The sequence below is a fragment of the Talaromyces rugulosus genome, chromosome I (genome assembly GCF_013368755.1).
Source record: "Talaromyces rugulosus chromosome I, complete sequence".
Taxonomy (NCBI): Eukaryota; Fungi; Ascomycota; class Eurotiomycetes; order Eurotiales; family Trichocomaceae; genus Talaromyces; species Talaromyces rugulosus.
Window position 1 is genome coordinate 2,489,955 of NC_049561.1, and position 24,363 is coordinate 2,514,317.

The following is a 24,363-nucleotide window of genomic DNA, read 5'->3' on the forward strand; positions in this document are numbered from 1 at the left end:
TCGGCCCCGAAATCATATGTCAATGATACTCGAAGTTCCGAGATATCCAGTCCTCCAATTCCAAGCTAATTGTGGCTAGTTGATCTCACTCAGCATAACAACGTACGATGAGGTCTGGTCTAACCTGTTCTGAAGATTGTTCTAAAATGGTTGGTGAATGACTAAGACGTGGAAGGCTTGGAGGTCAGAGAAGTGTGCGCCACCGGTGGGAGCTTCCCGTGACGATTTTGGTCGTTCCGGCGTGATTTTTCCATTATTCTTCAGGTCCTCGAATTCAGCATTTTTGTATACTCTATGGCGCATAGAGTCCATTGTTCTTTTGGCACAAGTGAACATTTGTTTTTTCACAGCCCTAGGACTACGATATCGCGGAGCTTATGTGCGGCTTTGAGGCTCTTAAGGATCATGCAAGTGTAGTTATCCGGAAGATCAATTTTGGGGATCTGAGGCAAGAAGGTCATTAGCTTGTTGGGCCTTGAACTAACCATTCTCTCGTAAAACACATGGGCTTTTAAAAATGTACAAGGGTAAACGTAAATGCAAACACAAAAGAATCGCAGACGACACAGCGGTAGGTTGCGCGGACAGACGAGATGTTGTGAAACAAGTAAAGAGACAAGCCAGGTAGAAATTGACGACGGCGACAATGATTTTATCACATCTGAACTCGTCCAATTGGTGATGAGCAGAGAGCTATCCTTAGGTAAGAGAACTATGCATAAATGAAGAGGGAAAAATCAAAGCGTAAATGTAGGCAAGCAACAGACAGAGAACCTAGCCAAACACTGCAATCACAGCTTCCAGCCACATGTCCGGGTTATTCCCTGCGACCAAATCTTCATTGTAAGGCCAATTTAAAGCCATGTTCGTCTTAGCGACGTCGATCATGGATGGACTCCCGCGCAGCGAGATGCTCCACAATCCACCGGACCGTTTCTTGAGCCTATGTCTTGATGCCTCAGGCATGCACTCCAGGTACCTGTCCTGCTGTTGCTTAGACTGGAATACTTGATACTATAATCTAAAAATATACATTGTTATAGGGATTCAATTAAAACCATGAAAATGTAAAGATACGATATATATTAAGATCTCAGATCCACGTTAAAGCTAACAGAATAGGGTTAAGGTGTCTGAAAAAGCTTGGCAGTGAGTCTAAGTTGAAGAGAGAGTTCTGTCTTTAAGGAGAAGCCGGTTTCGAAATTAGTTAAAAATAGATGCGGATAATACGGCGGACGATTAGAGAAATTGGACAAAACTTTGTCATACACTGGTAAAACTTATCAACACTAAATTTCTTTTTATAAACCACATGTAGGAAAAACTTGAGATTATATGTAGTATTTAACCTCCGAAGACTACATAGAGCATGCATATTCAGATTATTTTATTTAAATATACCAGTTGACCAGCTTCAAAATGCTCAAATGTTACAGCTATTAAACTATGAAGTGAGGTCACCTGAACGTGATTTGATTATCACACTTGTCTACAATTGATATAGTAGGGTTACATCTAAGTAAATGCGGGAAAGTAAAAAAGAAAAGGAATCTAAGGTCATTAACCATCGATATTGCATTGTTCTGTATAATGTGAATTGGAAAGGGTATCTTAATGTATGGTCATTTTCACGTAAAAAAGAAAAAGAAAAACAAAGCAAAATATAGAATGGCTTTATGATGCAATTATTCGTTAGTAGCAGTGATATCGTTGTTTTCCATGTCGATGGGCGGTTGCATATGAGAGAGATGATTCTCGATGCGACGATTATCTAAATATGTTGATTGAAACTGGTGCCAGCAGCTATTTTTCGAGTTAGCCGGGGAACGTCCTCTCCAAGGGAGGAGAAACAAAAAAAAGTAAATAGGGATACTTACTTTGGAGCATGAAGGACGTATCTCGCCATTGCCTCTCTAAACCGGCTCTTATACTCCTTCGGACTTGTCACAGTCGGTCTGTTCTTACCCCCGCCGGCAAAGCCACGGTCCTTGATCCACGATTCAAGCTTTTTGTCCCAAGTGTAAGTCCGAATGCAGTCAATGATTCCGACAACCAGTTCCTTGCGGGGCTCGTCTATTGCAATCATCAAAGAATAGTCCATGACATTTTGTCGACCAAGGAAGAGCGTGTCGTTCCATACGCTCTGACCAAGCAACTTCTTCGAATGCTCGCGCGTGAAGAGAGGAGTTTCGTAGATGAAATCAACCATATTCTCATCCAGTAAGACTTCATCGCGTTCTCCAGTGCTCTGGACCTTTCGGTTTCGCATGGACCCCTTGAGATCGAAGATCCGGGTGGGTTCTCGATCGTAAAACAAGTTCTCCATGAGAAGCAAGAACCAATTAAATTCAACTCCCGTGACAGGATTCTTGATGATAACCTGGTAGAACCCACACATCTTTGCAATGACCGACGGAAGCTCATGGAATAGCGCTTCGGACATGATTTGGAAGTAGGCTGGCGCGAACTTGAGGAATGCCTGGGTCTCAATCTGAGATAGCGATTTTAGGACAAATCGATCGTCTAGAGTCTTGAGAAACAAGGACTTGGTTTTTCCGCCTTTCGAGTCCCATTTGGCGCATCGAGAAAGCGACTCCACGATGCGATCCGCAACTCCACACTTCCTACGTAGAGCATCAAATTGTTCCGCGTAGAATACCTTACACAGCATCTTCGCCTGACCTTCTTGGAATTGGTATTTCAAATGCGTTCCCGTGGGTCTGAGGAGCGCGTGCTCAACGCTAACTTCGTCCCGAGCCTCCAATCCGACTTCTGAGGGCGACTGTTGCCCATCTTGCTGATCATAATGGGCTTGAATGCTCGCAAGTTTACTTTTATAGTCAGTAGAGCCCAGAGCAAATGCGATTAGCGACGTTGGCTCGTCCTCGCGAACAATGATATCGCAGTCGGCGAATACATGATCGGATACTTTTAGTGGATAGTCAAGGGGCTGCCAGCCGCTTGCTGATCGTTCAGCCCAGAAATTTGTCAACATCTTCACCAGTGTGTTTCTCTCATGTTTGGGAAGCTCTTTCAGGTCAATTTCATCTTCAAGCTTCATCGATTCTTCTGGTGATTCAGGAATTGCTAGACTATTGTCTTCGTCACTTGGTACCTCCTCGCCCGCATTGGATTCGGGTTCTGGGGAGGCTGTAGACGTGTTTTCTGGAACTGTTTCTTTGCTGAGATTTGTATCTGTTCTGAAAAGTTCGTCACTACCCCTGACAGAGGTTTCATCGAAGGGCATTGTCGGCTTTCCAATGAGCAGCTCTTCTCCGTCCCCAGAAGGTTCTCGCTCTTCCACAGCTTCCCTAACATTCTTATAGACCTCTACGGTTGCTTTTGAAGAAGTCATAGGATATACACGTGAGTGTTTGCTTTTGGCGGCTCGCTGCAATCTTTCACGCTGTCTTTCTTTTTCAAATTCCCTACTCAGTTGCTCGAAATGTCGCGCCAGGCTGGACACACGAGGACTCTTCTTCTTGCTCGGAATAGATCGGGGAATCAACGAATGCCCAGACGGTCCTTTGCCTGACTTCAAGGCACCAAGCCCTAAGCGATCTGACAGTTTCTTATCGCTGGCTTTGTGTTTCTCATTGGCTGGTGGACTGGGCAAAGGGCTTGGGGATTTGCTTGGGGTACCAAAGCCAGACTTCAACGCAGCCATTGGACCAGAAGTGCCTTTTTCGCGAAGGGGAGGTTGGGTAAATGACCGGATTAAGGGGGGTGATTTTGCTTTCCCAACACGGCGACCACCGCCATTATCGACAAGTCGGGGAATGTTGGAAGAGGTCGGAATTGGTTGCGGACTGGTTGCTTTATCTCCAGACCGTGAACGCTTTTTCGGCGTTGGCTCGTGACGCCCTGGTAGTTCAGGAGGTGGCGTGGTAGCTCGGGAGTTCGCGTGTACGTCTGTAGGCGTTGGAGGTTCAGGTGGACGGTCTTCTGACATGGCATTTGAAACTGCAAGATCAAGATGTTGTACTTCTTCCTGTTCAGCCATGCTTGCATGAGACGAGGTAGAGTTACTTGTTGAAACGGCACCAAGACCATGATCTAAGGATTCGTTCTGCTTCGGTTCCACAGGGCCCCCTTCACCTTTACCCGAATGTTCCTCAACAACAGACACCAGTACGTCCTGTGCCTTTTCTGGTGACAAGGTCATGCGACGTACGGACCTTGGCCGCTCCAGTTTTTCGTCTACCTCCTCAAGACTTTGCTCGGTTGGAGTTGTTGAGGCCTCTTCAGAAGATGCCACACTGGTTGCCGAAGCATCTCTGTCGAGGAAAATTTTCTTGAGCTGCAACGAAGCCAGTCTTCTAATATCCTTTTCTGACGGGAAAAAGTTCTTTTCGAAATCAGCAAAGAGAGTATCCCATTCAACAACCTTTTCTTGAACGGCTCGAAGAACTTCATTTAGTGGGATGACCTCCCAGTAATGCGAATTCGTGTATTTTTCCTGTAGATGTTTGGTCAAGCTGGCGTGATCCTCGTTGGCCTTTTTGAAGAGCATCTCTGTTTCTTCCCTGCACTCTTCCACTTTTTCTGGCAGGACACTCTCCACATTGATGCTCTGGAGTCGAGCTTTAACAGAGCCCATAAATTTGGATATGCGATGCTCAAATTTGTTATAAACCTCATTTCTGAGGCGGAGATCATTATCGACTTTCCAAGTGACCCTCGTTCGAGGAACAATGATCTCTAGTAGAGTGATGGCGTCATAATGAATCCGCAATGCCATATCTTTAAACCCAAAATAGCGTAGGTGGTCGCGGTGGATATCATGAGGGCAAACCCCTGCTCTGACGCGAAGATCTCTGCTCCAGAAGGAAAGCTCCAAGTACTTGCCAAATGAATACCTCCAGGTGCTTTCTGACATAGGAATAGCCTGGGTTTCGTTACCACATATTTTACAGGAGCTCCACATGAGAATCCTGTCCTGCAGGCCTCGTAGCTTTGACGGATAAGGTTGAGCAAAAATGCTGATTTGCGCCTCTCCGTGAACATACTGCCGATGGTGTTCAAACATGCGCTTTTCGCATCCATTGGCGGTACAGACTGAATTCGCCTCTAAGCATAGATCTTCCACATATTGTCCCAGGGTGCAATCTGCCTCAAATACACGATCTTCACTTTCATGCTCATTGTAAAAATCCAAGGCAAAGATATCGGGCCCAGAGCAGGGGATGGAGGTCGTAGTGCAAACTAAGCTGTACAGTACAACCACATTTTGGTGAGAATACGGGTCGAACAAATTCGAGTTTCCCGAAAGGTAAGCCTCCCATTGCCTTTTTTGCGTCTGATAATTGTGCATTGCCCTATCAAACTCTGCGTCGTGTACAGCCCGCAGAACTTCCTTTACCTTTTCCGAGGCATTGCCAGGGTTTTGATGAACCATTTCAGACGTAATGAGCGTGAACTTTTGAGATTTGCTCTTCTCATCCGGCATCTCTTTCATTGGATCGCGATCACGCAAACCTTTGAGATAGGATACACGGCGCTCTAGTTCACGGGCACGCATAAGTAGATATGGAGGCTCGAATCTGACGCACGGGGAAGCCGAAAGAATCTTAGTTTCATGTTTCTCAACCATGTCTTCGTAGTAAGTGGGCATCGGAACGTCGTCGGGGACATCGGCGGCAACGGTTGCAGTCGTTAAGTCAGTAGCACCATCTCGAGAAGATCCATCGTTACCATTTGGTTGAGTAGCGTCTTCATGGACTGTGCCTGGCTCGCTTGCGGCCAAGCTCTTGAGAATTGCAGGCTTCTCGCCATTTTGAACCCCCTTCTTGTTAACCTCCTCCGACGTTGGTAATTTTGCAAACTCGTCTCTCATCAAACAAGTTTCCAGTTTTAAGTTGTACACAACGTAGACCATGAATTCGGTAATCCGTTTAACTCTCGACAAGACATTGTTGTCTGCACCGCGCAGAACTATAGTGCAACCAAGCTCCTTTGGACAGCCGGAAATGTACATATAGGTCTTTCGTCGACCTCCGAATACGTACGTTTTGAGGTCCATACTTTCACAGTGGCCGGTATGAGCTGGCGTAGTGACTAGTTTGTCCATAGAAGTGATTATCCTGGTCTGCGTGCATCTCGACACGGCTTCGAGAACAGATGGTTTTACGTTGTATGCGGTTGCAATTTTGGCTCGTTCAAGAAGCTCAAGAGCTAGACCTGACACGCTTTTTTCGACGAGAAGTAGGCTTGGCCTTAATGCCGCGATACGACTGACCAGATTCTCGAGAAATTCTCGTTCTTGTCGAATCACAGGTTCAAGGCTCATGAAGTGTTGTTGGTGACGGGCATATTCGATAGCAAATGTGATAATTAGGATATTGGGGCGAGATATGCTGCGTGGCATGCTCTTCAGGGCCAAGTTCTTAGTGAAAACCAATCCCGAGACATATGAAGTATCTCCAGGGCGCCCACCAGGTATTTTCTTGAGCTTCACATAATGTCGAATATCCATGTCATCCCCGCCTTGCACATCTGGGTCAACTTCGTCTGTAGCCTTTAGTAGGATTGGAATCAACGCGGTCTCCCAGCTATTTGAGTGGGGGATTGAGGAGTCTTTCAGAAGCTGCCGAAGAAGCTTATGGACGTGATCTAAGCTGACTCGGTTCAACTCAACGGCGGGTGCACTAGCCCCTCTCATGGACGAGCTCCTCGTCATTTTGAAGCCACTCCCCGATGGCGGAGCGGTAGGATAAACAGTGCTCGGTGGATGATGGTCGTGTAACAATGGAATGTTATCTTTGGCAAGGCGTAACGACGGACGTTGATGAACGCTGCTAGCAACGCTAAGGTTGCGCCTTCGAGAGGTACGAGGTAAGTTGACAGCCTTGGAACTAGTAATGCTAACATCATCGGTTTCGCGTATGGACCCTGGGCCATTTGCTGTGCTACGATCGCTTAGGCGAGATCGACTCTTCTTGACGGCCGCAAGTAGACCCCCAAATGAGACTTTCTCATGCTCGTTAGCTTTGGGTAAGCTATTGTCAGAGACAACTGAAAGTAAGCTAGGCTGCTCATCCCCGCTTGATGCATCGTCTGACAAATATTGAGCCAGGTCAGGATCAATAATGCTGTCTCTGTGAAAAGCTGGCAATCGAGAACTTTGTTGCGAATCGTCCAAATGACGTCGTTGAAACGGAGCGCGGTCCTCGTGAGAGGCTTTGAAGCCCCTTAAAAGTTGCTGTCGTGAGTGATGTCTTTTATGGCTGATTGAATGGCTTCGCATATTCGTCGATGACCTAAGTGACCGCGATGATGTTGGGCGAGTCAATGGCCTTTCAGGGCCAATCTCTAGAACAGCAGATCGTCTATTACCACTCTCTGCCATGCGTCTTGTGGCGGGAATCGCCATGGTGGGGGTTTTCATGACATGCTCTACCGATTGAGAAACAACAGAAGAAGTATCGTCATCTTCATCAACATTAGCACGATTGGCTGCCCCATTCGTCGGAAAGTCAAAGCCGGCGGCACTTGTCACCACGGGACTTTGTTCAATATCTGACAAGTCTGAGGAATCATATTCACGTGAATTAATCATATCCTCGCAGGGCTTGCAGACCCGGATAGAGCCGCTTTGGCCAAATAACGCCCCTGGGATCAATGTAGTACATTTAGAATCGAAAATCTGGCCACATGTCCGACAGTGATGTTTCCGTCGAAATGTGGTAAAAGATTCTCCACATAAAAAACAGTCCTTGGCATTCTCATCTCGCATCCAGAATTCCCTGCTCAGCAGTTTACTCTTTAGTTGAGAAAAGGAACTGTTCTGGGAATCATCCGCTCTGTTCAGGACTCTGTTGCGGTAAGATTGGTTCATGGGCGTTTCAAGTACCGCCGACCGTGTAGTGGCAGTTTCGCTAGAGGATGCCCTAGACATCACATAACCCGGTAGCCGACCCGTGCTAACTCTTGAAACTAGTTTTTCGCGAGGCTTATCAAACGAGGATGTTGAGGATACAGAAGGCCTCGAAGCTCGGTCTCCTGCGGGGATCGAAGTGGTCGCAGTAGTCAAGTTATGCACAGGAGGATGAGATTCGTTATCATTGGATTCTCGAGTCAGACTATTGTTAGATGATGTTGCGGCCGTCGACCCGTCCGCAATGAGAGAACTCGAGGAATTTGTGTTCACGTTTCCTTGAGTGAGACTTATATCTTGATCACCGGTTTCAATCTCCTTTGTCTTCCGCGAAGTAGCTGAAACGGATGTGTCTATTTGAGGAAGGTCGCGATGATCAACTGATTCTGACACAGGCTTTTGGGGCTTATCATAATCTGTCACATCGTTTCCAGTCTGTGACATGAGATATGAATCGGGTAAGATATGGCCATCTCGCAAGTTGTTGAGAGACTTCCCCGTCAACACGGGCGAAAAAGATCGTTGACTTGAGAAACCACTAGCATTCTCACTGATAGAGGACCGCAAAGATACCTCGGATCTCTCGATTACCGCAGATTCCACGCCATTTGACTGTTTCCCACCAGAACTTGGATTAAGAGCACCATCCCGGAGTGCGTTGACATTGATTTCGGTTACTTCAGGATTCGCCGTCTTTGTTACCGGCGGAACAGGCGACTTTATGGCTGGCGTCGATGCCACGGAAGCTTTCGATGATACGCTAGCAGGCTTTGAAGCAAGCTTGCTGCTTTTTGGTCCAGGGGCGGCACTGAAAATATCCGTGACGGGAGAAAGAGCTCCCACAGATGGAGAATGCACTTTAGACGCATGGGCTGAATTGGTTTGTGATGCATGTGCGTCTACAGAAGACACAGATTCCTTGCCTGACCCCGTGGGTTTATTCACTTGATCGGGGTGTGAACCTTCAAGCCCTCGGCCAGTGTTGCCCATAACTTCTTTGACGCCGCCGACGGATGCTCGTAATCGACTATACAGCCCACTGAGGCCACTGTGAGGATCGTTCGCGGTATTTCCATTTTCCGTGGCTGACGAAGGAACCGGGGGATGGGTGAACTCGTTAAAGACGGTCAGCGACTCGGATTGATAAGCCGCCGTATGAATCTGGTCGAGGGCTTCATTTAACGTTTCACGCTCAGCTTGAGTTGACAAAGACGCCCGCGAACCGCGTCTCCCCAGCGGAAGGAATATCGATGATGCTGATGGGCTTGACGGTTCTCCCACTTTGTGCGTAGCCATTGTGAATGGCAGGGCTAACGCCTATGAGCTGGGAATAACAAAGGACAAAGCAGGGTCATTCTGTGGACTTCGTAACAGGACCGAGGCGTTGCTGCGTCGTGAGCTTTCAGCATTCAGAGAGATGGCTTTTTGAGTGTCGTTGATGAAGAAGATAGTGAAATGGTTGCAAGATCAAGGCAGCAGCAACCCTGCCCAGTTTTCGTGCTGTGATGCGGAGTTGTCTTGGATCGACAAGGTTCTGGGCCCAACAAAGATGTTGGTGCATGTGATGACGTGGGGTGTGGCCCAGCAGCTCGACGCCGACACGCGAACTGTGGCTGGTGGCTGCAATATCTCCCCTTTAGGACTAGGCTCAGTCGCGCGTGCCCGAGGCGCGCATTAACAACTGAAGCACTCTCCGCAGGCCCGTAGCCTGCGCATTCGCTCAATTTCAATGACTGTGGTCGCAATTGATACGGTGTCTCGAAAATTCACCTCACAGGACTCTCTAGGACTATAAAATTATCCTTTACCAAACGGCGACCTATTACACGCGTTGGAGTTGACACTCCTATTTTTCCCCCTCCGTTTCGTACCTCAGAATTCCTCGCATTTTTCCAAGGCCATCCAAATTGGCACAGATTTAAATCCATTGCTTGGTGTGTTTGGTATCTTTTTACCCTTGATCCTTAATCAAAACCCCGCCATGTGTCACTTTCTAAGCGCCGACCAACTAACTCATTTATTTCTCTAGATGAATAGTACTTCCAAAATTCCGGAGCGCCTTCTCAAACAATCAGTACATCGCGATCCTTTCCCTCCGAGGAACGGAATCGGAATACCGTTGCATCCACCTCGCACCAAGGCTAACCAATACGGCTAATCCGAAGATTTGTGCGTTGGGCCTTCGTCCGCTGGTCAAGTCGACGTCGCGTGGACCGTCGAGTTCGGCGAGAACAATCTGTTCGAAAGAATCGACAGGGACTGCAACAAACCGACTTTCTGATACCTCGAAAGCGCTTTCTCAGCGCCTTTTCATCGTCAACGTGGACGTGGACAACTATATACCCTCACGAAGCGAATACCACTTATATACTTGTTTTTGGTGGATATGCGCTTTAGAACACTGGGTGACCACTTCAACGTATGAAACACGTTTCACCGCGAAGTTAAAATAAAATGGTGAAAACGACAACCAAGGCCTTAAATGTGACTCGTTGCCAAAGAAATTTTCCATTCCGATACCACCCCAACATGGCTAGAGATGCCTGGGGATTCTAGACTACACATCTCACATGTTTGAGATAAATGTTACAAATTCAGCAGATAGTACATACAATGACTCACCCCAAATCAAAGCGCTCGAAAGGCGCCGGTCAGCATGCCGATGCTAGCCTAGCTCATGAGGCTACGATCAATGAACATAATGATATCGACGAACACAAGGAGGCCAGGGAACCATCTCCGTCAGATTCCATCCAATCTCAAAATCCGGGGATAATGGACAGATCTACACTTGACTGTGAGTCACAGGAAATGCTGGCAACACAATTCCCTATGCAATCACCACCAAGGCCCTTTTCTGCACATTCTATTCAGTCACAAGGTGCCAATGTGGAGGAGTCCTCTATTTCACCCTCCAAATTGCAAGACGGACAAGAAGACCAAGAAAAGTTATCGACCCAGGCTCTACCAAGAGAGCCAAATTACTCTATACCGAATATATCTGTTTTCAAAACAGCTATGTCCGATGGCTCAAACAAGACAATGGCTCTTTTACAACACCTCCGAGCTGGCAAAAAAGACGCCGCCCAAGAAAAGGCGCGATTACACCAAATCCAAACTCCAACTACAACCACGAAACGCGGTTTGACTATAAATGCACTATTGAACCCCGAGGAAGACCCTGAGATTCCTGGTGACATTGCAAATAATGAGGCTACAATCCTAGTGCCCTCGATCCTCTCGATCCCCACGAACCCATCGCATCGGCAATCTGGCCTGGCTCAGGGGTCTCCTCCTTCGCAACCGCACCCTATTCCTCCTTCGGTTCATCAAAAAAGGAGCTCTGTCACCCCCGAGAAACGTCCTAGTTCAGCACATCGTGATGTTACTGATATAACGCCGATAGTAAATGACCCGGCCATTTCAGCCAATGTCACTATCAAAACCAGCACGACGGAGCCGATCGAACCGGCACGTAAACGTGATAGATCCGAGTCGGATCATCCCTGGGCTGGTATGCACAAAATTAGGCGGAGAGATGTCAAGATTCCTCCAGACCAGGGAGCCCTCTTTGATAGTGGGGATTCTTGGATACCTCCCGATGTAGGCCATCCTACTCCACAAGGTCATGTTCCTCTAGCCTTACTTCAGGAATGGAACACACGGATGACACGCGCCAAGGAGGCAGTTGAATCTCCTAAAAGCCTACAGTCTGCCCAGGAACAGGAAGTGGCAGACTCGCCATTACCCTCCCAGTTCGTGCCACAGTCAGAAGATGAAAGCGAGTCGGATCCAGAATCCCGAGCTTCATGGAGTGCAAGCCCACCTGATCACCTACGGCGTTTGGCTGTGCCACCAGATAGCAGTCCGGTAGGGCAGCCCAGGTTCCCCGTCACAGCAGGCTACCAACGCCGAAACCAGGACAAGGACACGGAAAGGTATGCTATCGATACCAATGGCAATAATGGTGACCTAGAAAGGGTTTCTCAAACACCTCGAAAAGTACATAAAGTCAACGGTGTCCAAGAAACGAACGACGCCAATGAAGATGACCATACCGAAGAGAAAGATTTACCCATGGATGATTCACCTATCAAGGATGATAATCTGGAAAGGGATGAACAGCAAAACATGGACAAAGATGAAATGAGTGAAGAATCTGACATGGAAATCTCTATTCCACTTGCATTGGATGCCAGCGCTCAAGAAGATATCGCTAGTCAAGTTGAGTCATATGAGATAGGCGATTCGGCTTTGTCAAATTCAAGTTTAGCACCTATCAGCAGTTCCGCACCTACCGACAAGATTCAAATACAAAATACACAATCAGTTGGTGTTCATGCATCTACGAAAAGCGGTTTCATACAACCATCAACAGCTCCACAGAGTTCGTCTGATGGGAATAAATCATCCTCGCAAGTGATTGCAAACTCTGTGGATAGCAAGGGAAAACGTTTCATAGTCCATGAAAATGAACCAGGAGCCACAGACGACTCTCTGGTGGTAGACTCTCAAAATACCAATTCTGATGAGCCCCATTCCAGCATTCCTTCTCATCAAGACAGCCAACGCATCTTGGAGGTTGTCACTAGCAGCTCTCTTTTCTCCATAGGGTTCCAAACGCAGGACTATATGGAACTTGACGAGACGGGAAACGAAACGACACAAAGTGGTTCTAGGGGTTCAGCCGTCGTGCCCTCTGCAATAACTTTGAAACGAAATGCCGAACATTTTGAGTATGACGAAAGCCCATTGAAACGTGTTGTTAAACGCGCCGTGACTGATCGAAATATGATCAGAACACAGCAAAGTCCAATTAGTACAGCAATCAAGCAAAAATTACTCGACGATAAATACCGACATACTTTTGACGTGACACCCGACGGAGCTCCTAGGGTCTTTGAAATGTTCAAGAAATCATACCCGGCATACACGGGTGAATTTCTACACTTCAAAAATCTCTGTTGCAAGTTGCATTTACTGCGCCGTGTTGGGCTGCTACAGAACTATTTCTTTTGGGATGACTTTATTATGAGACACATTGGAGACTACGGCACCTATGTGCAAAATTGTGTCTCTGCCGGTAGACACTGGGACGACTATGAAGACTACTTTTGCTCCAATTTCGTCACCAAGCCCTCGTTCAAGAAACGAAGTCTTGTCCCGCATACGCTTGATGCCGTTATCTCAGAATCCGATATTAGACCGAGCAGTCCAGTTATGGTCGACATGGAGACACAAGTCGACATGGACCGTGTAACAAATGCCCGAATCTCTTCTGGCAAGCCGCATATGGCGGATGTTGCTGTCGAGGCTACGTTTGAGAGCCAAGACATGATGGCAGTTGACTCTGGTACCTCGCCCGGATATAGAAACTCGGTCCAAAGAGACGAGCCAAGCCAACTGGGTAGCACCAAAAGACAACGCACCACCGCCAAAGACAATTCTAATATATTTGAGTTTTCTGGGACATTGAACTCAGAGATGCGTGGAACGGCAAGCCTGGAGCTCGGAGGTGACTCCTCAAAAGGAAACGAGACCCGTCATAGCCACAAAGCCACGGCGGCTTTGATTACAAGAATGCAGAAAGAGGATCGACACGGTGTCCGAACTCTAATCAGAAATAAACAACGCCCACAGCGTTTTTTGAACGAGCTGCGCCACGATGCCGACACTCCGTTGAGGACTTGGGCTCGTGCGGAGCAGAACGTGGTGTCTGAGCGTCGGCGTCGTGGCGGTTGGCAGGTACCGTGCGATGAGAGTGGAAATATTGAGCTTGAAGAATATCCCCGCACCGGTTGGGAGAATGGAAGGCAGACTCGGGGGTGGGCATGGCGAGCATCCACCGATTATTCATGAGCCGTTAAGGGTGACAGGGGTGCCATTTAATACCATGTAAGATCTGCCAAGCCTGGTTGCTGTTTGGCATGTGTATATAATACTACAGCAAATACCGTGTAACAAAAAGTTCCACAATAATTGATGAGAATATTTCCCGCCTACGTTGACGATTGGTGACGAGTCTGACGACAGCTCAATCAAATTCTTCTAATGCCAGTGGCAGTGTACACCAGCTTGAGCTGACCTGACTCGCGTGGATCTCGCTCCTATCGGTTTCGGGTCAGTGGGCCGGCTAGTGTGAATGATTTGCATTTCAAAGCCGGGTACGTAGTATGTGAAGTTTTATTGGGCAGCGATGTAACCAAGACGGGTTACTCGCGACTGCACCCGACCATGGCGTGAATGGGTACCACAAAGGCATTATTTGTTATCACTGATTGATAACAGATCATTAGTGGGATGATGAATCCCACGTTGGAATCTGGAGCTCGAGGTCTAGAGTCAAGAGCCAATGGATGCCAGCACAGCCGCAATACGTGTAGCCTCTTTGGGCGAATCTGCATTTCCCCGGAATAGCTTAGTGCATGATGTTGAATATACAGGCGGGCGATGGTAACGTTTATGATAATGGTTAGGATGAATTTTCATCATTGTTAGATATAATTTACTTTTATTATGAATTGTAACCTTGTTTCTGCGTACGGGCTTCGCAGGAGCAAGTGCTGTTTCTCCACGAGTACTGCTCAATGTCACGTTGTGCCCTAAGCCTAACCCTAACGGGGCTCCACTCTGCATCCAACATTTCCGTAAGGGGAAACTGGCCCTCGCAGTCGGCTGAGGAACACAGGCCAGGAACGTGAGAGAATTAGAAGTACTGCTGACACAAGAGCGCGTTTTTTCCGCTGCTTTCAAAGCCCTGACTAATTATTCCTAACTTTTCCTTTTTGCCGGCCCTTGCAGGGGTTAATCCCTAACGCCCCCATCTAGGCCCAAACAGCGCTAAAAAGTGACTAAGGACTTAAAGTAACTCCTTCGACCTGACGCCTGTCGCTCGCCAGGCGGCAGAATTTTTAGTCGGAGAAATTGATCTGCAGAGATCAGCTTGCAGGCGCCAATCGGGTGGGTGTGTAAGAGGCGCGGCATAAAACAAGTCGCGTATTAGTCCGGGAGCTCGTTACATTCTCGTATTATTATTAATCCCTATCAATCCGCCGCAGAATTTCCTCACGCCGCACGCGACACACGACATGCTGATACTAATAATAATAATGATGCGATTTTCCAGGATCCAGCATGCTGCAGCTATAATTCCGTGCACGTGCATTAACTAACGTCTAGTATCAACCATGTAGTATTTCTACTAATTTACAATCGTCGGCTTAAATGGCATCAATTGTCACCAAGCGCCATCCTTGCATTAGCCGTCAGTTCGAATCGCTGGCAAGAAAAAGATAGGTGAAAGCTCCGGTTACTACGAAGGCACATCTCGTACGAGAAACGCAGATATCGAGGGTTGCTCAGCGGCTTTGATGTTGACATGATTGTTAATCATGATAACTAGCCGGGCAGAATGCGTTGAGTACAAAAGCCTCAAAACAGCCACTGTGTTTGCTTTTTGAGATAGCCTCGGCCCGTTAGGGCTATATTTGGGGTCTATGTCCCTTCTTAAAGCGACTTAAGCCAAACTCGTTCACATAAGCTTACCTTTCTTGCCTAAAGGAATCCCAAGTCTAGGGGCGCGCCCCCAATATCTGGGCCCCCCGACTCTGGGATCACCAGCGAAAAGAACACTTCGGGGCCACGCGACAGCACAACCATCGTATATCCTGCAAATGTGGCTCATTCAATTTCGTATACGCTATCTAAGAAACAAATAACGTATAGAAATGCAAGAGCTAAAGCAGCTATACGCTTGGGAACCCCTTGGCGAATCCGCACTGCCAAGAGCCTCTGTCTATCCGTGCAGCTGAAGACGCAAAACTAGCTATGATTAGTAGATAGGATCCACTCAGCAAAATACATGGTGTTCTCGAAGAAATGGGACAAGTAGCGAGGCCGCGATAGCCACATTATCCTCCAGTTCAAAATTGGTTCTACAGCCAGAGCTTCCTGGGCAGTGATACCGCAGAAGAGAGATATGTCTGTATAGAATAATACGCACCCCTTTACCCTTCAAACAGCTACGGCGCCACAAAATTTCGGCATAACAACTATGTATTCTGTATATACTGGGGATTCCAGCTAGAGGGTCCGGCTTTGCAGGTTGTTATTAGCCCATTAGGCCAGTCGGGTCCATGACATGTAGTAATGATACAATCTTCATTGGAGACTGATTTTCTAGGATAGGCAAGGTCCTGGAGATCTTCCGTGATCACCTAATAGATTAACAATCACGTAAACGACTACAAGGCGGCGCAGAAGTAGGTGAAACGGCCGGTGATTAGCAGCCAGACCAGACTAGGAAAACGTCCGTCAGTGTGCCCATGTGGTATGGGGATTCGTACGTGTCATAGCAAGAGCTAAGCCGTTTTTACTAGTTCAGCCATGTGTATACTTTGTACCACTATGCCGTATTACTAGTATCCACTACGTACTGCCCAGTACCTAAGGCTACCATACCCACCTCAGTGCGTCGAGCCAGGCAGATTAGTCGATGACACGCTCGGTCCAATATCATCTGCTATAATAGTATAGTACCGAAACTACTGATAAAGATGTTGCTCGATGCCGTGGTGCCAAGCATGTGGGTAATGGGCCTTTTTAAAGTTCATCTCACTATATATGCACTGACTGCCCATCTTCACCTGACAATCAAATACCTCTTGCACCACGGTCACACTGTAGTCTCTCGCCTCTTTACTTTATCAGCTGGTAAATATGGGCTTCGAGAGCCCTGCTGCCATCGCCAGCAGCGTTTTTAAACGCGCAGGTCCAGAGGAAACTCCTGAGAGCCAAGTCACTCAGCATGCCTTTGCCGGCGTTTTCTCGGGACTCGTCGGTCTGTTCATAATATTTCACTGGATAAGGGTTCTCTACATTAAGCGTAGGAGGACCAAGGTCGGTGGCTCATTTGAAGGCTCCGTCGCGAAGACACTTAGGTGCGTAAATACGCTTTGATGTTTTACTTGGGCTTGCTAATATTCCTTAGACAAACACATGAGGTTGTGACCTCGAAACTCATCCTCGGCAGATTCAATGGAGGTCGTACGCTTTTGTACTTCACATACTGGGCTGTCAACCTCATCTGCTACCTTACCAATGTCGAACTAAACAGCCTCTTTTCCGTAAGTGAATATCTTGGTATCTTACTATCTTGAGATTTCTCTAACATGCAAGAACAGGTTGTATTGCGTCTAGGATGGTGTGTTTTATTCTCGATTCACTCAACACGTATCTAATATATTCTAGGATGGCTGTTCTCAACTTGTGCATCGTCATTTTCCTCAGTCTCAAACATACTCCACTTGCACTCCTGTCAGTCAGCAATTACGATAAGCTGATGCCGCTACACAAAGTCGCCGGGTACACTACTATAATTGCAGCCTGGGCCCACGGAATTGTCTTTATTAAAATCAAATCTGATGAAGGAGAGCTCCATGCAGTCGTCACCGAGGATATCCTGACCTATGGCTTGTCCGGTCTCATCGTTTTTGCGGTCATTGGTCTCACCACTCTCCCTTGGTTCATGAAACGAGGCTACGAATGTAAGATACTTCATTTATTCTACTATATACCTGGGCTGACATGGAGATAAACAGTATTCCATGTTATCCACGCCCTTCTCACTGTTGCAATCCTCATCATAATTGGCCTTCATCGCCCCCAGTTTGATGGCAAAGTCCTGATAGCCATCGTCATGGCCGCTGCGGTCACATTACTTGACCGTTCCCTCCGCTTCTCGCGGCTGGTCTACTTCTCCTTTGGAAACTACGCGACGCTGAGAGCACTGCCCAACGGTGCAACTCGCGTGCGCCTCCACCGCTCCATCAACGCTGCACAGAGCTCGCACGCCTATCTCTGGATTCCTTCTGTGCGACTATTCCAAACGCACCCATTCACCCTCGTCTCCACCAGCCCCGTTGAATTCGTGGTTCGTGCCCACGACGGTTTCACCGAAGCCCTACACAAAAAGGCCCAAGCCGTCGGCCCCGAAACCAAACTGCGCGCCTCCATCAACGGTCCGTACGGTGCCCCGACAGAGAGCTTTTCCGACTACGACAACGTCTTCCTAGTCTCCGGTGGCAGTGGCGGCAGTTTCACGTTCCCATTGGCACTGGACCTTATCCGTCGCCAGCTCGCTGAGAAGACCCGCATCACTTTCCTCTGGGCCACCAGGACCAAGGAGTCTATCAACTGGTACCGACCAGAAATCGAGGAGATTCTCGCATCCGGCTTCGTCGACCTCAAGGTTTACGTGACCAACTCGCAGGCGAAGAATGGGTCTAGCTCGTTCTCGACAAAAACGGCCGCCTCGGAGCATGTAAATACTAAAACTTCGAATGGGGACAATGAGGCCATCGAGCTTACCACCCCGGAGCCCTTTGACCAAGGTGGCAAGTACGCCGGTCTCAATATCGAATTTGGTCGGCCAGACGTGGATTCGTTGCTGAGCGAATTCGTGGCCACCGCTGCTTCGAACCAGAGAGTCATTGTCGGAGCGTGCGGTCCCAGTACGTTGATGAGCGACGTGAAGAAGCATGCATCGCGCAATGCCGGAAGGGGAGACGGAGCATCTGTCACATATTATAACGAGGTATGTTTTCTTCCTTTTCCTCTAATGCACTACCAAACACTAACGGACCCTCAGGAATTCGGATGGTAATCCTTTCGGACATGGATTGTCTTTTTAAGTCTTTGATTATTCTTTTTGGCTTATTGGTATGGCGTTGTACTCGTTGCTTTGCTCATAGATGATGTGGATGATATAAATTTAGTTTTTCAGAGGAAATCGTATTTCCAAATACCGACAGAATATCAGTTGATATATTTTTTAAACTTCAATGTCATTCACTTGCACATACATGTAATATGTACAATTCTCGTCTTGAGATATTAATTTATATCTCCCAGTTCAACGTTGAACTGTAATTACGTCTACTGAACATCGATAACCGGCAAGCATGTAAAATTCTCATGGCTCAATCTGCCAATAAGGCATCAAAGTATATCCCTCATTGTCCCCAATACTCGAATGCAACGGCTCTCCCGCTATGGGGCTTAGCAGCTCAAAAAGCGCATCCGCATTGGATCCCGCCACCGTCAGAGAAGTTTCATATGGTCCCCGTCACAGCCATCAAAATCGGCCCGTATTCAATTCCGTATCGCGTATGACCCTGGATTTCGCCCCAGCCGGTATATGTATTCGGCTGGTAATTGGAACTTCACCGTGTCTCCGATTTTCCAAGTATGGATTAACGAAAGTTTTCCTATTTCTCCTAAAGTGTTGTTATTTATGGAAATGGGTATTTGTTGGGTAGCCCACGAAGGAATCCGAATACGTATGTTGGCGCTGGCAGAAGTCGGCATTGATGCCATTGTAAGCGTCACGTTGTTGTCGAATGGAATTGCGATTGACGTTTTGACCATCCAGCGGCCAGGTGATGGTTGCAGACTGGAAAATATTGATATATAGCCCATTCTGGGCAGTTGAAAAGATGAATTCAGGCAGAGTCCCAACAGTGTGTATCCCAGAGCTCTCACAACAGGTATTTATATTCTCACCGTATGCAGAACCCGTTGTGTCAAAATCTTTGGTGCCAATGAGTTGTGCGTGGTAGAGGAATCCAATATCGCCGTCTTGATTGACCACACTATATATGAGCGGAGAGTCAATAGATGTCGGGAGTATTTGGGAGTATTCATACCAACGAGGATTAGTTGCATCAAGAATATGCAGAATCAGGTTGGCAGTGCTGAATCAAACCCCAAAACAAACCTTGAGCAATAAACATGCAAATTCGGGGTTAATTCCACTGAATTCCCCAAGTTCTCTAACCCTTCTCGCCGAAATTCACGCAAGAATGAAAGGACTGCTTGTTGTTTTGAGAGACAAGAATCACGAGATGCAGTTCTTAGCTGCAGTATAGTGGCAGAGGACTTGGTCGGAACAACAAAATGTTAGTATTGAACAATGCAGAGCTCATGACTTCATTCGTGTCTTCTAGAGCCTAGAGGATGTGGCGACATACACAACAGATCTAGGATATATGCATGAAGATCTCAAAACCATAGCGGGGTGCGGGGAAAGATCAGGGGTTAAATTCAACACTCTAGTAACGCTAAGTACATCCAATCAAATTTCTAACTAAATACTTTTTTAAAACAAAATTACAATTCTATATCTGAAGTGATTGGTGAATGACGCTTGTGCGGTACATCTCACTTCGCTCAACAAGCTCGTTGTGCGTGCCCTGGTCAGCGCAGCGCCCTTCTTCAATGAGAAAGATTCGATCTGCCTTGTGAATAGTGTTGAGTCGGTGTGCGATAGCCACAATGGTGGTGCGGCCTTCCAGGTTAGCGAGTACTTCCTGGATTCGCTTTTCCGATTCAACATCTAGGGCACTTGTAGACTCGTCCAGCAGCAGCAAGCGTGGGCGGCGCACCAAAGCCCGTGCAATTGACAGTCTCTGCCGCTGACCACCAGAAAATTGCTTTCCATTGTTATTACACTGTGTTTGATAGCCCTCAGGCAGGGCCATTATCACATCGTGAATATCGGCCCTCCGACAGGCCTCTTCGATCTCCTCTTGGGTTGGCTGGTAACCAGGTCGAGCGCCCAGGCCGATGTTGAACGCAATAGATCCCTCAAAGAGAACATTCTCCTGAGGGACAAGAGCTACATCATCGCGAAACCCAGTGCCGAGCTGCCGCATAATGTCGACCCCGTCAAAGATCACGGATCCTGACTCAGGACGGTAAAACCGCTCCAGGGTCGCAAATATTGTAGATTTCCCTGATCCACTGGGGCCGACTAAAGCCGCAAACTGGCCTGGGTGGATCTTCAGGCTGAGTCCACGTAACACAGGATGTCCTGGGCGTGACGGATATTCAAAATGTACATTCTGTAACTCGATGCCAATACCATCCGTAGATGGAGGTGTAGCCGAGTCAAGCTTTTGCTGCTCGGGATGTGCTGCCTCTGCGTCATAGAGCTTTTCTTTCAAGAGGGAAGTATCATAATCACTAGCTTTATTCAAAGAGCCCGGGGCCACCTCTTCATCAGCGGAGCGAGTGGTGAGGAGCTCTGTTATGTTCGATGCGGATAGTCCCACTTTTGAGATATCAGGCGCCAGTGCAAACATCTGGCTGCATGACTGGGTACTGAATAGAAGTGCAGGTAGAATAATGAAGAACTGTGTCTGAGAGTACAGTCCAGCAACGACTTGTCGAGTACCCCACCAGTAGGCGAGAGCATAAACGAGATTACTGACGCTAAAGGACAGCGCCAGAAAGATATTGCCAAACGCGATTGAGCTTAGTATCTCCCGATACGGTGCTTGTAAAGCTCGCTCGTATATCGCACATGACTGCTTCTCCAATGAAAACGCTGATACCATTCGAATGTTTTCAACAGCCTCCACTGTGATAGCGGTTGCCTCCGCAAAGGCCTTCTGGTGGCGTTCGGCAAATTTAGCTTGTGTCCGAAGCTTCATCATCCCAGACACTAGTAGCACTGGGATTGTTGGAAGAAGAACAATGGTAATTTTCCATGCCATTATAAAGGAGACGAGAAGTCCAGCAACTAGGTTCACGGCTGCGGCTAGGAGTAGCCCGATAGTAGTACCAGTGATATTACTGAGTGCAGTCGCATCGCTAGTAATCAAGGTAAGGAGCGTGCTTGGAGTGCGACCCTCCATGCTGTGCCACTGGACTGTCTGGCCCAAAAGAGATCGAAGAGAGAGAACTCGAATCCGATATAAAATCTTGTCCGCAGCCCAGCCAAATGCACTGCCACCTATCACGTTTGCCGAGAATTCGACGATAGCCATGATGAAGAACAGAAGCCCATACAGGTGTCCACCGTGACGGATACTGTCGGCTCCTATACAAGGACTCAAACTGTGCACAGTGTGACCGAAAATCACAGCTTCTGCTATATAACTGCCGCCGATGAGGACCGACATTGCGAGGCCTAGCAGCAGATAACCCATATTAGGGCGAAGAAGCGAGAGTGTAAACTTCATTGTAAACCAACGCGAGCGTTTCCGCTTCTTATCCCCGTTTTCTTTTTCGTCTTTTGATTCGACCGCTTCGTTCGATTTCTCATCGATACTCTCGACTGCATATTTTGGTGTCGAATCTTTTGTTAAACGTGTACTGCTCACACCAGGCAATGTCTCACTTGCATCTGTGGATGGTTCTTCTAGTCTTGCTTCACTGATTTCGTCCACTGTAGAGTCATGAGGCGTCGCCACCGGATCAAGCCTCCCAAGATTTTGTAGCCGTACCATCTCAGCGTAGGCACCGCCTTTCTCAACCAAGTCGACATGAGAACCCTCTTCAGCAACGTTGCCATTTCGAAGTACTATAATCTTGTGTGCGTCCTTGGCAGTGGCCAGTCGGTGAGCGATTGAAACCACAGTGACTTGATCGGCTAGTTTTGCGAGAGCTTCTTGGATTAGTCGCTCACTGATTGAGTCCAATGCCGCCGTTGCTTCATCAAGGATAAGAAGTACGGGCTCGCGAACCAAGGCTCGGGCGAGAGCAATTCGCTGTTTTTGTCCACCACTCAGGTGATTTCCAGACGGGCCTACGCTTGTAGCGAATCCGTGTGGGAGACTATCGATGAAGTTCAGAGCATTTGCGCTGGCCGCAGCTGCTCGGACAAGTCTCACGACTTCACCGACCTTGGGGTCGTATTGCTCAAGTGCTTCTGCCTCGGAGAACCCGCTGCGGATCTTTTCCGTAAACTCAGACAATGAAGAGCCGACAATTACCGGCGTTAAAGCTTGGTGCTTTTCGGCAGCAGATACTACCAGTCCATAAGCGATATTCTCCAAGATTGAACGGTCGAGTAACGATGGTTCCTGCTGCACGAATCCAATGTTTCCACGAAGATATCGCACATTCAACTCTCGAAAGTCCTGCCCGCCAACTGATAGTTCCCCAGAAATCGGATCGTAAAAGCGCTCCAAAAGAGACACCACGGTCGACTTTCCGCCACCGGATGGTCCCACGATCGCAGTATGTTTCCGACACGGAAGGGCAAAATTGACACCCTTCAAAACAGGTACGTCCGGCCGCGATGGGTAGGTGAAGTGAACATCGCGGAAGATGATATCTTGGGAGTCGAATGGGGCAGAGTTGTCACCGCTTTCTCCGGTTCCATCAATTTGAGAGTCGCGATTGATGACAGCTAGCAATCGTTCGGATGCACCAGCAGCTGACGCGAAGATATGGACGAATGGGGCGACTTGGCTAAGAATAAAAGAGGCATCGATCAAGATGAAAATGACTGTGTAGACTGCGCCCACGGAGGCTCCGGAGTTACCTGATTCCACCGAGTCGGCAATTAAGCGTGAACCTTCCCAGAAGGCTAGGGCGTTTGAGCTGTATGCAATGAAATACAAAAGACCCAGTTGGACTGCATGAGTGGCGGCTTTTTTAACTGAGTCTATCCGTGATTCTGAAAGGTGGTCAGAGAATAGTTTCTCCAGACGCTCGTTGGAATTGAAAGCATGAACCAGTGTAAGATGGGAAAGACTGGAGGAAGCAATCGAGGTAGCCGCGTTGACGTGCTCTGTAACCCGCCCAGCGTATTTTTTGATGAAATAGCCTCCCACGTAGGACATTAGAAAGTAGCAAGGCACCACCGAGACCAGCATTCCGGCAATTTGAGGGACCTTGATAAATGCAACGACGTACGAAGTAACAAAGTATGAGACAGTCGCAATCACTATTCCAACTTTCTCTGATGTTCCAGACTGCAGCACTTCAATGTCGCTAACCAGCCGCGAGATGACATCTCCGGCGGGCAGTCCCTCAATGTATCCGGTCTCCTGCCTGATAATACTCTCAAAGTAACGTCGACGGTACCTCCGCGCAATGCGTTCACTAACATAGCTCCAGCAGCTGCAATGGATATAGATGAAAGCGAAGTTGGCGATGGTAATGTAGATTACGTAGAGCACTTTCTGCCGCACGCCATCGGTTATATCGCTATTCGACGTGGCCGATGCCGAGCAGTTGGCTGTGTTGAGGTCGTTGATCAGCTCACCGAAAACGATACCCAAGAGCGGAAAAGGAACACCGGATGCTATGGAGAAAAAGGCGCCACAGATAATGAGGAAGACATCGGTAATGGTATAATCCAGTGAAAATAAAATTCCAATGAAGGTGAAAAATCTGGATATGCCTTTCTTGTATGTGTCTGTGTTCAGAAACTATAAAGCTGGTCAGCATAACGCTACCATAGCTAGTGCCCACAGCTAGATGTCCGCAGTACCTTGGATTTCTGCTTTGCAGCCACATCCTTTTCCGTGCTTTCCGGCATGACCTCAGTTACCCTCAAAAAAGGATAACCAAGAGTTGTTTGATGCTTTCCACCGCAGCGACCAGGTTGAAGCACCAATTGACAAACTCTGGAAGGCCAGTAGAAAGTTCAATGGGTAGTAGGTGTGCACTATCGCAGGAGAGACGAATCGTAT

At 47.8% G+C, this 24,363-nt stretch overlaps 4 protein-coding genes across 4 annotated transcripts; 2 read left to right on the forward strand and 2 right to left on the reverse strand.

Annotated features, from left to right (window-relative positions):
* Positions 1-1,685: 1,685 nt before the first annotated feature.
* TRUGW13939_00853 (uncharacterized protein) lies at positions 1,686-9,172 on the reverse strand (the record flags this gene model as incomplete). Its single annotated transcript, XM_035484059.1, has 2 exons — positions 1,686-1,803; positions 1,878-9,172. 2 exons carry the CDS (start codon positions 9,170-9,172, stop codon positions 1,686-1,688), a joined length of 7,413 nt encoding a protein of 2,470 aa, XP_035339952.1.
* A 1,317-nt stretch (positions 9,173-10,489) lies between these two features.
* On the forward strand, positions 10,490-13,735 carry TRUGW13939_00854 (uncharacterized protein; the record flags this gene model as incomplete). Its single annotated transcript, XM_035484060.1, has 1 exon — positions 10,490-13,735. The coding sequence occupies one exon, from the start codon at positions 10,490-10,492 to the stop codon at positions 13,733-13,735; it is 3,246 nt and encodes a 1,081-aa protein (XP_035339953.1).
* Positions 13,736-16,594: 2,859 nt separating this feature from the next.
* Positions 16,595-18,539, forward strand: TRUGW13939_00855 (uncharacterized protein; the record flags this gene model as incomplete). Its single annotated transcript, XM_035484061.1, has 6 exons — positions 16,595-16,815; positions 16,866-17,001; positions 17,059-17,078; positions 17,126-17,421; positions 17,476-18,470; positions 18,525-18,539. 6 exons carry the CDS (start codon positions 16,595-16,597, stop codon positions 18,537-18,539), a joined length of 1,683 nt encoding a protein of 560 aa, XP_035339954.1.
* A 1,513-nt stretch (positions 18,540-20,052) lies between these two features.
* Positions 20,053-24,209, reverse strand: TRUGW13939_00856 (uncharacterized protein; the record flags this gene model as incomplete). Its single annotated transcript, XM_035484062.1, has 2 exons — positions 20,053-24,099; positions 24,162-24,209. 2 exons carry the CDS (start codon positions 24,207-24,209, stop codon positions 20,053-20,055), a joined length of 4,095 nt encoding a protein of 1,364 aa, XP_035339955.1.
* Positions 24,210-24,363: the final 154 nt, after the last annotated feature.